This window comes from Pelecanus crispus, chromosome 7 (assembly GCF_030463565.1).
Source record: "Pelecanus crispus isolate bPelCri1 chromosome 7, bPelCri1.pri, whole genome shotgun sequence".
Taxonomy (NCBI): Eukaryota; Metazoa; Chordata; class Aves; order Pelecaniformes; family Pelecanidae; genus Pelecanus; species Pelecanus crispus.
This window is the reverse complement of record NC_134649.1, coordinates 45,714,139-45,726,262: the sequence shown is the minus strand read 5'-3', so window position 1 is coordinate 45,726,262 and position 12,124 is coordinate 45,714,139. Positions and strand designations below refer to the sequence as shown.

At 47.8% G+C, this 12,124-nt stretch overlaps 1 protein-coding gene across 12 annotated transcripts in view; it reads right to left on the bottom strand.

Annotated features, from left to right (window-relative positions):
- Positions 1–9,496: 9,496 nt before the first annotated feature.
- Positions 9,497–12,124, bottom strand: part of MITF (melanocyte inducing transcription factor) — a 107,197-nt gene continuing 104,569 nt past the window's right edge. For all 12 annotated transcript variants that reach the window (XM_075713542.1, XM_075713544.1, XM_075713543.1 and 9 more), the window contains one exon: positions 9,497–10,800. In XM_075713542.1, the coding sequence (XP_075569657.1) occupies positions 10,399–10,800 (402 nt within the window). In that variant the 3' untranslated portion in view covers positions 9,497–10,398. The remainder of the gene's footprint in view (positions 10,801–12,124) is intronic.

Below are 12,124 nucleotides of genomic sequence, written 5' to 3'. Positions count from 1 at the left end.
CGGGGGCTGCCACGGCCTTGCACAGCGCTGTCCCACCATTGCTTGTTGCTGGATCCCTGAAGGCAGTAGGTGTTATCTGGCTCATAGACCACGTAAAAGAAGTGGGGCATCTTGACGGCACCACGCAAAATCTCCATGCTATATAAAATATTTGAAGGGGGTTATCTCCTTCACTGTTTTTGGCATTCTGAGTTCTTGTTTTCTCAGCTTATTCAAACTAGTAAAAAAAGAAACTCGGCTGCCAGCCTTTTCTCCCAGCGTAAAGGAACGACACACTCACGGGCACCGTCACGTAGGCGCAGGTCAGCAGGTATCGCTGCGGTGAAGCATGGCGGGAGCCGCGCCTTGACAGCACGGCGGTCCTGTGTCTTGGGACTCTGATACTGAGGACATGCTGGCAAGTCTCACCTTGCTGCCAAAACGTACAGCAGTGGTTTTACTGCGTAACGCCTGCAAGCCACCAGTGTGACAAATACGGTACGACTTGCATCAGTGTTGATATGAACAAAGTTGAGCTGCAGGCGATACCGCAGAATCCCCCGGGCATCCCCACGGAGCATCTGCCACCAGCCTCCTCCTACCTGGCTGGCTGGGGCTCCTTCCCCACCGCAGTGCTTCCCAGGTGGGTAAGGTCAGCTGGGGAAAACCAAGAGAAATCGGGGCACTCCAAGCAAGTTTATCATCTTCAAGCAGCCTCAGCGTCATGTCTCAGGATCCCGGCAGACTCAGAGCAGTACGTATCAGATGCTGACTGTGAAAAACATAAAGGCAATGTCAACCTTCTCCCTGGAGGGTGAATCAAACGAATCACAATCCACAAACAGCCTTTGAATTATTTACGGCATTATATTTCTTTTTCCTTGTGTCATACCAGTTTGTGCTGATATGCTGGCCTCTGTTTTGCTGAAGTAATAAAAGCTATTAAAACTTGAAAACTTCTAAAATAATGATTCCATTGCTGCACGCAGTGCATGCCTGTGTACATTTGCACGTGCTTGAGAGATGGAAAGACACTGGAGGAGTGAGGAACAGAGCTGACATAACAAATCCCTTTTCCTCTTGAGCCTGGAGAATATGTGCCTAAAAGTACACAAAAAAACTTCCCCAGCCCTTCGCCAGAGCCAGGTATTTCTCTAGCTTCAGGGCAGGGTTTCACACAGATGGTTCTGCCTTACCAAGCAGACCTCTTGTAGGGCTCCTGCAGCAAACACTACATCCTCAGAGCCTCATCTTCCCACAGAAATAATCCCCTAATGCCTTGAGTTAAATAAGCCTGTGGCTGAGGACAGCAATGAAATTTTGCCCTTTTTCCAGACCGTCAAACATAGGTTCGTTGAGCCTGTTCCTGACAGCAGCTACCAAGCGGGGAAAGCATCGCTCCAGCTCGCAGGGAAGCCACCTGCACCATCAGCCTTTCGCTAGAACAGAAAAAGGTCAGTGCAACACGAGGCTAGATGAAGATCTGAGCTTTTTAGGAGCATGAGAGAGCCCCAAGGACAGCAGTGCTGAGGGACAACATGCTGAGAGCCTCCGGGAGGGGAGGTGTGTGTTGTCTCTGTCCCATCTGGCGCTGGCCACCTCTTGGAGACGATCTGGGACCAGAGCCCTGTAGCTCTGGTGCTCCTCTCCCAATTTAGGGTGATCACCTGAGTACGCTCCTCACCAGCTTTCCTACTCTCCAGGAGCTTGGATGGGCCATTTTTCACATCAGATAAACTAAAAATGAATGAAGCGCTGGATTATCAGCTGCCCAACAGCCAATGTACTTCAGTGCAGGAGTCCTACTCCTGTCTACTTACATGGAAGAGCTACAAGACAAACATCAACTTGAGTTGCTTATTTTAAATGTCCAGGGAGAGACCCTCGGGAGCCCGCAGGCATTTAGTGCTCCAGTCCCACAGGAAACCAAGCAGCAGCTTTGCAGGGTCCAGCCAAACTGAACCCAGAAGAGTCACAAAACCACGCGTACCCATTAAAAGCCCAGCACCTAAGGCTGATGCGCTATCGGCGACAGGGACGCGGCTGCGGGTCACCTGCCAGCCGTTCCCACATGTTGGCTTTGCCTCCGTCTCCAGGAGCCAGCGTGTGTGTGTGTAACAACATATCAAAGGAGCCGGAGCACAATTAAGACTGAAAAGTGAACACATGATTATTATTTTTTACCCTCCCTCGTGCCGTGGGTGACAGAATACAATCAACCCCTGACATGCTTGGTTGCTTAGTAGCAGACAGCCGCATTTTTAATTATATACTAAAATATACTAAAGAACATAAAACGGCTGTGTGACTAATACGTGTATATCAAGAAAGGCATATGACAGCAGCTAAATTGCTTCAGTGTCTGATAGAGTGCCTCTGCCAGGCTTGTCATCGCAAGATCAAGGGAAGGAGGTGGAAAGTATTATTAATAAAACAGCGACTTTTTAAAATACACCTCATTGTTTGCAGTGCTTTTTTTTTTTTAATGTCTAGCATGAATTTAATTCTTTTCCATTTATTCAGTTTTGATTTAATTCCTGCTTTTTCAAATGGAACTATTATCATTAGACCTAAAATCTCCACTTATTTTCTTATTACCTTCAATGACGTATTACTCCAGAGAGAAAAGTGGAAAGCCGTACGGGAGCCAGCTGGGTTCTCTGCAGCGCAAGTTCTTCATGGGTTGGTTTGAACAAAATTACTTTAGCGGTCAGAGAACAAGAAATTATTTTATTATTTACGTGTTCTGAAGTAATTTCTTTTGCAACAGCTTGCTCTAGAAACTGCTTTTCAGCAGGGGGGAAAAAAAAGAGAAATATTTTTTATTTTTAATTAAGGAGGAACTACGCAGTTATTATTCATGTCCAGTCAACAGCAGCATTAAATGTATGCCATGTAAAATGAGAATCAGGCCAAAGGTCTTGAAGACACTGAAAGATTTTGACTAAATGTATTTAAAGTGGTGTCCTGGTTTCGGCTGGAATAGAGTTAATTTTCTTCCTAGTAGCTGGCACAGTGCTGTGGTTTGGATTTAGGATGAGAATAATGCTGGTAACACACTGATGTTTGAGCTGTTGCTGAGCAGTGCTGACACTGGGCAAGGACTTTCCAGCTTCCCATGCTCTGCCGGGTGCACAAGAAGCTGGGAGGGGGCACAGCCAGGCCAGCTGCCCCAAACTGCCCCAAGGGCTATTCCATACCATACGGCGTCATGGGCAGTATAGAAACTGGGGGGAGTTGGCTGGGGGGCTGCGATCACTGCTCGTGGACGGGCTGGGCATCGGTCAGCAGACGAGCAATTGCATTGTGCATCACTTATTTTGTATATTATTATTATTTTCCGTTCCTTTTCTGTCCTATTAAACTGTCGTTAACTCAACCCGCAAATTTTACTTTTTTTTCTTCCGATTCTCTCCCCCATCCCACTGGGGAGGGGGGGAGTGAGGGAAGGGCTGTGTGGTGCTTAGCTGCCTGCCGGGTTAAACCGCAACAAGCGGCTGAACAAACAGCAACGGCCCCGCTCCTCGTACAACGCGCCATGTGCTCAACGGTGCCGCGCTCGTCTGGCTGGCGCCGCTACCGCTGGTACAAATCGCACGCTGCATGCGGAGAAAACGACTTGCAAATGAGAGTATTAAATCATAACTTGCCTTAGAGCAAACCACGCTCGCTGGCCCGCGCAGGGCTGGAGCTAACGCGGCACCGCGGGGGCACGCCGCCTCCGCCCCGCCTGCACGGGATGCAGCCAAAATCAACGCCGCGGCAGGGTCGAAGCCCACCGGTGTTAAAGCTTCGCAGCTGGCGAGAAAGGATGCAGCCCCACAAGAGCGTGCTGTTCCCTGCTTTTTTAATTAATGCCTAACTCTTGCGGCCATCAAGGGCAAGGAGGAAAGCCAGCGGGAGCGGGGAGCTCTGGAGAGGCACTGCTGAATGGCGGCAGAGCAGGGGAAGCGTTTGAGCGAGAGCAGAGCCCCCGGAGCTGCGTGCCCCAGCTGCCGAACCCCGCTCAGAGCCCAGAGCGCATCCCGGGGGCCCAGCGCAGCCCTGCCAGCACCCGGCCCTGCCCTGCTCCCGTGGGACTGGCGCCGCGCTCGGACGCCGGCTCTCGTGCTGGAGCCGGCCGCTTGCCCTCCCTCCCAAATAACCGCGCCTGCCCCACCGATGGCTACAGCACGGCGGCCGCTGACGGGCTGTGCCCCGCTCCCGAAGCCTCTGATGGTGTCCTACAGCCACCCCAGATGCCCAGCGCGGCTCCCCTGGCCCACAGCGGACGCATCGGGATATTTAAGGATATCTCCCGTAGCTCCTTTGAGAGAGCATCCACAATATGCAACCGCGCGCATCAACCCCATGGTGATTTTTATAAATACATTAAAATGGCAATCAGTATTTAGATGCTTCGCACGCCCTGGCTCATCCTACTGACCACAGCAGCCTTGTCTCGGCCTCGTGCAGCTCTTGGACAGCGTTTAGCACAGAGGTCTGTCGCAGGAGCCATCGTTTCCCTCTGTGACCGCAGAGCACAACGGTGCCGCAGCCCCGGTGACCCCAGCCCCGGGAAGCGCAGGGATGGGGTAAAAGAGCGGCAGCACGAGGGGCTGGGAGCTGCCTTCGCTCAGGGAAATCGCAAACGAGAGCATGCCTCCATGTTCAGCATTGCTGGAGTTTGACAGAAGCTTTCTTGCTCCTTTCCAGGTAAGAAAGGCATAAAAAAAAGGAAGATTTGCACTGAAACTGCAGCTTCAGGCCTCAGTGGAGACAGGAGCCTTGACACATGCCTGTTAACAGCGTTGCTCTCAAAAACTTAGTTAAAAACGGAGCCATTTTAGGTAAGGGTGCACTTTGGATCATAGGCAAAGACAATGGCGACGGTCAGGGCCCATGCACTTAACCGCAAGGCAGCGTCCTATTAAACCGTATTGGTTTTAATGTCGGGCACATTTTTTTCAAGCCATTCCCCTGCAATTTTAAGCAAGCGCATTTCAAAGGAGCTGGAGAAACAGAGAATACGACCACCATTCAGTGCCGGGACTACTCCCAGACGCGATAGCAAAAGGAGGAGCAGCTGCTGAACCTGCTGAGGCAGCGCAATCACCGCCTCCTTCCCGGCATCGGGAGCTGCCGAGCTCCCAGCGCGTGTCCTCGGAAGGAGGGCACGATGCCGCGACGTGGTGGCAGGGTCCTGCTGTGCCGCCGCACCGCGCAGCCGAGCCCCACGGCATCCCGCAGCCCGGCCGCAGGGCTTTGCAGCAAACCAGACCCCACCAGGCCTTTAACAGCCACTTTCTTACCCCGCACAGAAGTTTTCAGGCTTGTCCAAAGGAACTAAAAGGCTTCTAAGCAGACCTGCTACCACCTCTGCTGACACACGTTGAGCAACTGCTTACAGCCATTACCCCCACCACGGGTTTTCTTCCTGCTCCGCCCGGGTTCTGCAGCCCAGCCGAAACCAGAGCTGCTCCCACCACCAAGAAATCCGCTCCCGAAATGCAGCGCTGGCACAACCGACCACCAAAAGGAAAGCCAAAATACACCTAAAAACCTGAAACTTAAATTATAAATTATACCCTAGACTGCTGATAAATAGATTTCCCATTGCAGTACTACAAAGCCACATTCTAATAAGGTGCTGAATTTCTAAAGAAATAGCATTACAAAGCCTGCTGGAAACACAAGCTTCAACTCTGGTATCTTCTACAAAAAGGGCGCAGGGCTTTTCTGCTCTGTTCCTAGCAGAGTCAGGTAGCTTCGCCCAGCGTTTTTCATTTGGTTGGTTTTTAAATTGAGCAACGCAGGACAGCTAATAATTTTTAATTGCAACTGAATTAAGTATTTTCTACTCCTAATAGGGATCAGATTTTCAAGACGGGCCAAATTCAAAACTTCTGTTGTTTGCATTCAGGGCTTAAAAGCCACGAGATAATACGCATTAGCCACCACTGCTGCTGCAGCAATGTCCACAGAGATGGCGAGGACTCCACGCTGTGAGCACAGTAAGCGACAGCCTGTCGAAGAACAAGACCAGAAGGGATGAAAGCAACAGAGAGACAGAGAAAAAATAACGAAGATGGGAAGACAAAACAAGACCCCAGCTGGTTCCTGCCCAGCACTAGCTGCAGCTCCCAGCGCAATCCAGGAGCAGTTGTTTGCACGCTGGGCGAGCAGAGGTTTCAGAGGAGCGACCCAGGGGCGAGCAGAGCGAGGACCGGGATCTCTCCGTGCACGGGTCAGCCGGAGAAGGCAGGGAGGTTCTGTGCGGGACTGCTGGGGGTAGGTGACTTTGCAGGAGTGACAGCGTGGTGGAGAGGTGTAGGGAGCCTCACCGAGCCCGTGCCTGACACAAGGCAGCTGGTGGGAGGCGAAGGGCAACACAGCCGAGGGTGGTTTTGGCAGACACCCCTTTGAGAAGGGAGGGAGGCGAAAGGCAAGAGCCCGCGGGAGGGGAGAGAGGGAATGTCATTTTTCCATGTCCACTTGTTTTGTTCCTTGTGCTGGACCGTGAGCTTTGGGTCTATCCGCTCTGGCGTGTATTTGCAAAGCCCACGTGGGGCCTGATCCGTAGCTCCGTGCCCCTCGTGCTACCGCAACACAAACACAACCGGACAGCTCTGGTGCAACCAGGGTTGCTGACGGACACCGGGTCAGGAACACGGACACATCCACCGCCAAGTCACAAACACAGGAGCGCTGCTGGGTCTTCAAATGGACAGAAAAACAAGATTCACTTACACGGAAAACGAGTGGCTTACACAGACGTATGTGAAAAACCAAATGCTTTAATCCATCTATCAAGAACAACAGTTCAAATTATTTCATTGGATACATTAATATTGATCCATAATTTACAGTGCTATGGACCATACACAAATTATTGCTGCAGTCAACAGCAGATGAATATCAACATTACAGTACCAAGCATCATAGCAAGAGGCAGTAATTAATGTCACTTTTTCAAGAAATATAGGTATTTATACTATTATCAACACCAGCTTCCCCCCAGTGCATTTTATGTCAAACAACATAAATGTAAGTGCATTATTTTGTGCTTTGTGCTTTCCTTATGTACCTTCTTTTTGCTTTTACAGGTTGTAAGAGTTAAATATTGCTTTGTAGGCCAAAAGCAGTAAGGAAGAACTTCATGGTACTCTGCATGTTCCTGCTTGTTGCATGGCTTTGGCAAAGTGAGAACTGGTAGGTATCCCGACACCCCGCTCAGGGAAGCCACCGCTGGCCCAGCGTCGCGCAAGACACCGTCATCGGACCGGGCAACAACTTCTGTCCATCTCACTCCACCTAGTTCATGCCAAACCCTGCCTCTAATCGCCGTCTCTGTCCTCTGCCATTGATCCCCTGTAAAACGTCACGGCCGCGCGTTCCACCGCGCGCAAACGGGCAAAGACATCCCCAATTCGCACCCGCCCGGAGGTCCGCGTCTCCTAGAGGTGTCCCCACCGCAGCGTCAACGTGCCTCCACTCGCGGGGTGGGCAAACTCAGAGCAGGGCTGTAGCCTAAGGAAACACGGGGTGAAGAGTGAGCAGGGCGCAGCCGAGCCGTATGTTACCCCAGAGCAACACAACGTATGGGGAACTCACAACGCAGCTGCTGGGGCCACAGCGACTGTTATCAAGAAATCCAGCTCTTGATATAACGGCTTTCCTTGAATCCTAACTCATGTCCACACAGCACGTAGCCAAAAATCGGAAGTCGTGGCTGTCAGCGAGTACCAGTGTTTCACATAAGCTTGAAAAATATTGATATACCACAGTCTAGACTTCAATTGCTGAATGCCTAGGATGGGCACGAAACCAAAAGCCTTATTCAATATATTCAGTGGTTTTCAGTTACTACGCTCAAGCGTACACACCCTGATTTTGTACAATGCTGCAGAGCTGTCCCATTTTAACGGGGAAGGGTAACGCGACCCTGTGTCACAGCTACAAGCATTTTACAGCCCTGATTTTCTTTACATGTCAACATTACCGAATGGCAGCACCAGAAGCCCATACCCGCATACTCGACTCGGAGCTAACTACAGCGTAGCTGCTTTGCGGGGAATTTCCCTGCCTGAGGACCGCAAGGGCCACGGTGCATCCTGCAGGCTCCCGGGTCCTGCCCTGGGCCAGAGCTTCACTACCCTAGGAAAGACACACTCCCAAAAGCTGTCTGGGGTGGTGGTGGGGGGAGAGGCATCATTATTATCTAACTCCAGCTCCTCCTTCAAAAAATAAAAAAAATAAAAATAAAAAAAAGCCACAACCTGGTGGTTGCATCAATGCTAACACATAGTTCGCTGCTCAAGCAGAAATGGAGATGGCCGGACGCAGCCAGCAACAGCCACAGAAAGAGCGACACGAACGCAGAGCCCAGAGTACCGTAACAGCACGCTGCGTCCCCGCCGAGCCCCGCGCCCCTCGCCATCGGCGCCAGGAGGAGCGGTGCCGGGCAGGGGACGCTTCGAGAACCCGTCCATGGGGAAACGTTTGGGTGAAAGCTCAGCGAGCCACGCCGCAGGCTACGGGAGCTCCCGACGCTGTCCCCAGCTGTCCCATCGCTACCCAATTCACATTTGATTTCTGAACACGAACTGCTGCGACCAAGTTTTCCCTATAAAGCCTGCCAAACTGGCACTCAAGTCACTAACCACTTCACTTATCCTATGTAATGTCCAGTGTAGCACAAAGGAGAACGGGAAGCTCTTGTTTTCTATACGTAGGCACCATGCTACACTTCAACGTCGTATAAAACATCACCCTAAAGCTCTCTCCTATGCCACACTTCAGTCAGTGCTAGTCGAGGAAGACTACAACTAGAGTTTAAGGCACTTCATTCTGAACGAGATACGCTTGCCTGCCGCTTGCGAGTCAGCTGTAGGCTGCTATTGAGAAATCCATTCAATCCGTCTAGCTCGTAACACCACGTCACCTCTGTAAAACACCTAGGCTTGATATAATACAAGTATAACTACCGTTATTGCATAGGACTACACTTGAGTAGATAATGCACTGAACTACTTTTACAACATTGTTGCATGTTAAAAATTAATAACATTGTTATCAAGTAACAGTTATTTGCAGATACAGTAATTTACTCTTTTTTTTGTTTTTTTCTTATGTCAGCCCCAGTGCTGAAATAAAACACAAATTACTATAACGGGTATATTAACTACATAGTTATGTTTCCAAGCATATTACTATCTTTTTCTGTATCACTAAAAATAAATATGTAAGTTCAGTTTCTCTACAGAGTTGTTTTATTACCTAATCTAAATTTGTACTCTACCTTAAACGTGTTTAAAAACATTTTCAAAGTGAGACTGTAATATACAAAATATTCTCAAAATCTCTCTTAAAACACAGAACCCTGCATAAAAGCTTCCTTTCAAGTGTTTACAAAGAACGCAGAAAACTTCCAATGAGTTTTAAAAATGTCAAAAAATTGTTGCAATATTAAGAGGCAAAAATCTTACAAATGAAATACAAATATATTTAAAACAAAAAGTTGAGGATAACTAAGGAATCCATGCAAATCAAAATAAACTGTACAATGCAATTTAAAAAAAAATAAAGCCAATTAGATATGTACAACGTAATGTGCCCAGCTGATAAAATGTATCAACTTTTTTTGTCCAAAGAGTGTATACCAACTTACAGTGCTCCTGCTTGGTTTACTGTTGGCAAGCCACCAATGCGTGTTACAAAACAAAATAAAAAAATCTAAGAGAAGAACTCGAACCATGATCAAAAGGAAACCCCAAATCAGCTCAGAGTAAAATTAAATGGCACTCCGAGACTCACATCTCCCTGCAATTTTCAGCAACAGCATTTTATATCACAATCAACACGATCAGGATGTCTTAACACTTTTGTTTGTTTGTTTGTATTCCGAGTGGAGTAGGGTGGGTATTTTCCCCTAAACACTTGTCGTGTAAAGACCAACGTTTGAGGGACACTGTATCTTTAAGGCAGCACTATCCAATTAATACAATTACAAATTGGACTTTTTTCTTTTTTTGGTTTCTTTACATTCTTTAACTTTACATTTTGTTTCCAAGTAAATAGGTTGCATTTACAATTCTACGATTCCCCCCACCCCCCCAGTAGAAACAGACTCTTCATTTGTAATTCTATTGCTTTGAGTAGATTTGACCAGTTCTTGGCGAATCCAGTTCACAGATACTGTACATATGCTGTACAATATTTTGGAGGCATTGGTAGTTTTAAAATAGAATATACAAGTTTCTTCACAAAAATCCTAAAAAAAATCCTATATATATATAATATATACACACACACACACACACACACTGGGCTACTGATGAAGCACAAGGGAAAAAAAATCAAAAAATTCTACAAAAGGTAAATTATTTGATCTACTGATCAAGAAACAAAACAGTTTATGAAAGGTGTGCTAAGTATATGCTAACAAGCATGATCGGTGTCCTCCATGCTCATGCTGCTCCGCCTGCTACTCGTCTTCGATGCTCCAGGAGACACAGAGGAAAGTAGTGGGTCAGTTACTCCGACAGGGGAGAGGGTATCGTCCATCAAGATATCTTCCAGTTTGGATCTCATTTTTGCAGGAACACTGTAAGTGCCAGTCGGTTCAGTCACATTTCCCAGGTTGTCACTGAAGGTGATGGTACCGTCAGTGAGATCGAGGGTGGTAGTGCAAGACAGGTCTGTGTGGTGCGGCATGATGTCTTGGTTGCAGTTGTCCAGCACAGGCTCTTGTTTGATGACCCTGTTGACCATATCAGGGGAGCAAAGGCCTGTAGATGGAACAAGGGACAGTCCGTGCGCCCGAGCTTGCATCTCAAGTTCCTGTGAAGGAGGATAAGGAACAAATTAAAAAAAAAAAAAACAAACCTGAAAGCAAAATCTGTCATCTTACGCTCTTTTGTACTGCGACTTAGTTTCCTTCTGTTGTACACAAACCATTTCCTCCCTTTCCAGTAGCGACAAGTGCTTGCACCTTGTACACTCCTGCCCTGCAGATTTTCACCTGAACATCAGTCTGTAAGAGGTGGGCAAACACCACCCCAACACAGGTCCTTCACCCTTCCTCAGAACCTACACAAGCGCCAAAGCCCAGCACCCCACAGAAAGGAAACGTTTCCCCTTGGGCTCCTTCTCAAACCAGTGCCATGGCAGGCAAGTTTGGCATCAGGTCAGGTGAGGAAAGCATTTCAAAGTTTAAAAAAAAAAATAGCAGAAGCGTACACTTAGTACTTTTTTAAAAGTCATACATGAAGGCATAGCATGTCTACATGATGCTTGTCATCTCCTGCTGAGAACTGAAAGGGACAGTTCTCATTCTACAAGTCTGGTAGAGCTGGAGGTAAAGAGGTCAGCCAAAACTGAGCAACACTATTCCTGCACTGAAAAATTACAGACAAGTCATAGGAAAGCTTTAGACTTCACATGCAGCCAGGATTCTTTGAATCTTCATGAGAAGTTTAAATCCCACCTTCATATTTAATCACACAGATGCACTTGACTGAACACAGACCAAAGAAGAATTCACTTAAATGTCCTTTTTTAAATGCAGCAGTAAGAGAGATGTTTTGCTTCTACTTACGCATTATATTAAGCAATCACAATCACTGTTGTGATTGTACTGTTTCTGGATATTCCTATCACTGAGGTTGATTAATAGCCTTTTTTCCATTTTCAAGCTAAGACAACAAGCTTGTAATGGCACACTGCAAGATCAGTGGAGGAGGTGGAAGAAGGAAGCACTTCTTCCATCAGCTAACATGCCAAAATCAGGAGTTTCTTATTCTGTGCTTAATCAGAATCAACACAAAAAGGGAAAATACAGACTTTAGGTTATTTGCTGCCAGATGTACTGCCCATTATTCAAGGGTCTGTTTTTTATGTTATTTTGATTGAAGAAGGAGCCAGAGCAGATGGATAAAGCAAAGGAAGATGAAAGATGCTTAAAAAGTGATCTGACTTAGCTTTGAATTACCACTGCTTGATGTTGCTCTGCAGAAGGGTTGTGCGTCTATCGTCTCACTCTAGCGAACAGATTGCTCAACAACGTACAAAACCTGCACGGAAGCTGAACCCAGCTCGTTCTATTTTAAAGCTGTTTACTTCCACACTTGACTCTCAGGTATTTCTGGCTTCGTTGTCTACTTTG